The following is a 2,033-nucleotide window of genomic DNA, read 5'->3' on the forward strand; positions in this document are numbered from 1 at the left end:
GCAGAACGCCATCTCATTATCTGCCTCAGCTGAAAATCTTTAAGGTTGCACGTGAGCACCATCCACAGGTGCTGCACATTACGTTGATGAGGGTGAAGGACTCTTCTGCCAGCACCCTCTCCACAGACAATAAATCAGTTTGCATACCACCTGGAGAGCAAAGAAAAGAACACCAAAATGTCCAGCCACACCCCCCACCACACAACACAACTGCGTGAAAAAATAGTCCAACCGTTTAAGAACAATGTTTCTCAATGTTCATTTGCAAGGAACTTAGGGATTCCATCAACTACAGCCCATAATATAATCAGAAGAATGAGAGAATCTGGAGAACTTTCTACAAGTAAGCGGCAAGGCCGAAAAACCGACCTGCATTAAAAACCGACATCATTGTGTAAAGGATCTTACCACGTGGGCTCAGGAACACTTCAGAAAATGATTGTCAGTTAACACACTTCGTCACTACATCTACAAGTGCAACTTAAAACTCTACCATGCAAAGCGAAAGCCATACATCAACAACATCCATAAACGCCCAAGCCCAGTGGCCCGAGCTCATTTGAAATGGACAGACGCAATGTGGAAAAGTGTGCTGTGGTCTGATGAGTCCTCATTTCACATTGTTTTTGGAAATCATGGACATTGTGTCCTTCGGAAAAAAGAGGAAAAAGACCATCCAGACTGTTACCAGCGCAAAGTTCAAAAGCCAGCATCTGTGATGGTATGGGGGGTGTGTTAGTGCCCATGGCATGGGCAACTTACACATCTGTAATGGCACCATCAATGCTGAAAGGTACATCCAGGTTTTGGAGCAACACATGCTGCCATCATGCAACGTCTTTTTCAGGGACATCCCTGCTTATTTCAGCAAGACAATGCCAAGCCACATTCTGCGCGTGTTACAACAGCGTGGCTTTGTACTAAAAGAGTGTGGGTACTAAACTGACCTGCCTGCAGTCCAGACCTTTCGCCCATTGAAAATGTGCGGCGCATTATGAAGCGCAAAATACGACAACGGAGACCCCGGACTGTTGAACAACTGAAGTCGTACATCAAGCAAGAATAGGAAAGAATTCCACCTACAAAGCTTCAAGAATTAGTGTCCTCAGTTCCCAAACACATATTGAGTGTTGTTAGAAGGAAAGGTGATATAACACAGTGGTAAACATACCACTGTCCCAGCTTTTCTGAAATGTGTTACAGGCATCCATTTTAAAATGAGCAAATATTTGCACATAAACAATAAAGTTTATCAGTTTGAACATTAAATATCTTGTCTTTGTGGTGTATTCAATTGAATATAGGTTGAAGAGGATTTACAAATCATTGTATTCTGTTTTTATTTACATTTTACACAACGTCCCAACTTCATTGGAATTTGGGTTGTAGAGCTGACTTATGCATCTTTTTGGGTTATTATGTATAATGTTATCTGTGTTTGATCTATAGCTGTGACTGCAGATGATGGCGAACTCACAGCGTGACATTATCGATTTCACCGCACTGGAGAAGGAGCTCCGTATGGTGGTAGAAATCGAGCAGAAGTACTGCAGACAAAATGATGCTAAACTTCGAGCTGTGAGCCAGAAGGTGAAGTCCTACCAGGAGTTCAGAGACTTAGTCCTGGCCTGCCACATGAAGCCTCTGCACAAGAACGACAAAGAAGGAGGACCTCACAAACAACCATGGAACCCGCTTGTTGCTCCTGACAACAAACATCACATGACCTCTGATTGATCATAAGCCTGAGTGTCACATAACATTTTCAGTTTTAAATGCAGTCCTGTTTTTACTTGGAACAAAGTGACAGCAACAACAGTACCCACAGTGACTGAATGCACTGATTCTCAAAATTTTGGTCAAATAAAACTGATTCACAATCATGCAGTGCTGTGTTGAGGAACCGACAACAATGTAACACATTCATTTGCACTGTAACCACGCTGGAGACAGGAGAAAAAATAATTAGCCCATGTGAATTTTTTAAAATAATTCTTTACTGTGTGCATGCACATATAATTACCAACATGCTA

The 2,033-nt window shown here is 42.2% G+C and overlaps 1 protein-coding gene across 1 annotated transcript; it reads left to right on the forward strand.

Annotated features, from left to right (window-relative positions):
- Nucleotides 1–1,444: 1,444 nt before the first annotated feature.
- ccdc103 (coiled-coil domain containing 103) lies at nt 1,445–1,797 on the forward strand. The gene has a single exon (XM_034167724.1). It carries the CDS (start codon nt 1,462–1,464, stop codon nt 1,735–1,737), a length of 276 nt encoding a protein of 91 aa, XP_034023615.1. The 5' UTR covers nt 1,445–1,461; the 3' UTR covers nt 1,738–1,797.
- Nucleotides 1,798–2,033: the final 236 nt, after the last annotated feature.

This window comes from Thalassophryne amazonica, chromosome 3 (genome assembly GCF_902500255.1).
Source record: "Thalassophryne amazonica chromosome 3, fThaAma1.1, whole genome shotgun sequence".
NCBI classification, from domain to species: domain Eukaryota; kingdom Metazoa; phylum Chordata; class Actinopteri; order Batrachoidiformes; family Batrachoididae; genus Thalassophryne; species Thalassophryne amazonica.

Bases quoted from the DNA above. Each gene is read 5' to 3' on its own strand.
- ccdc103 (XM_034167724.1), top strand. From the start codon at position 1,462: ATGATGGCGAACTCACAGCGTGACATTATCGATTTCACCGCACTGGAG.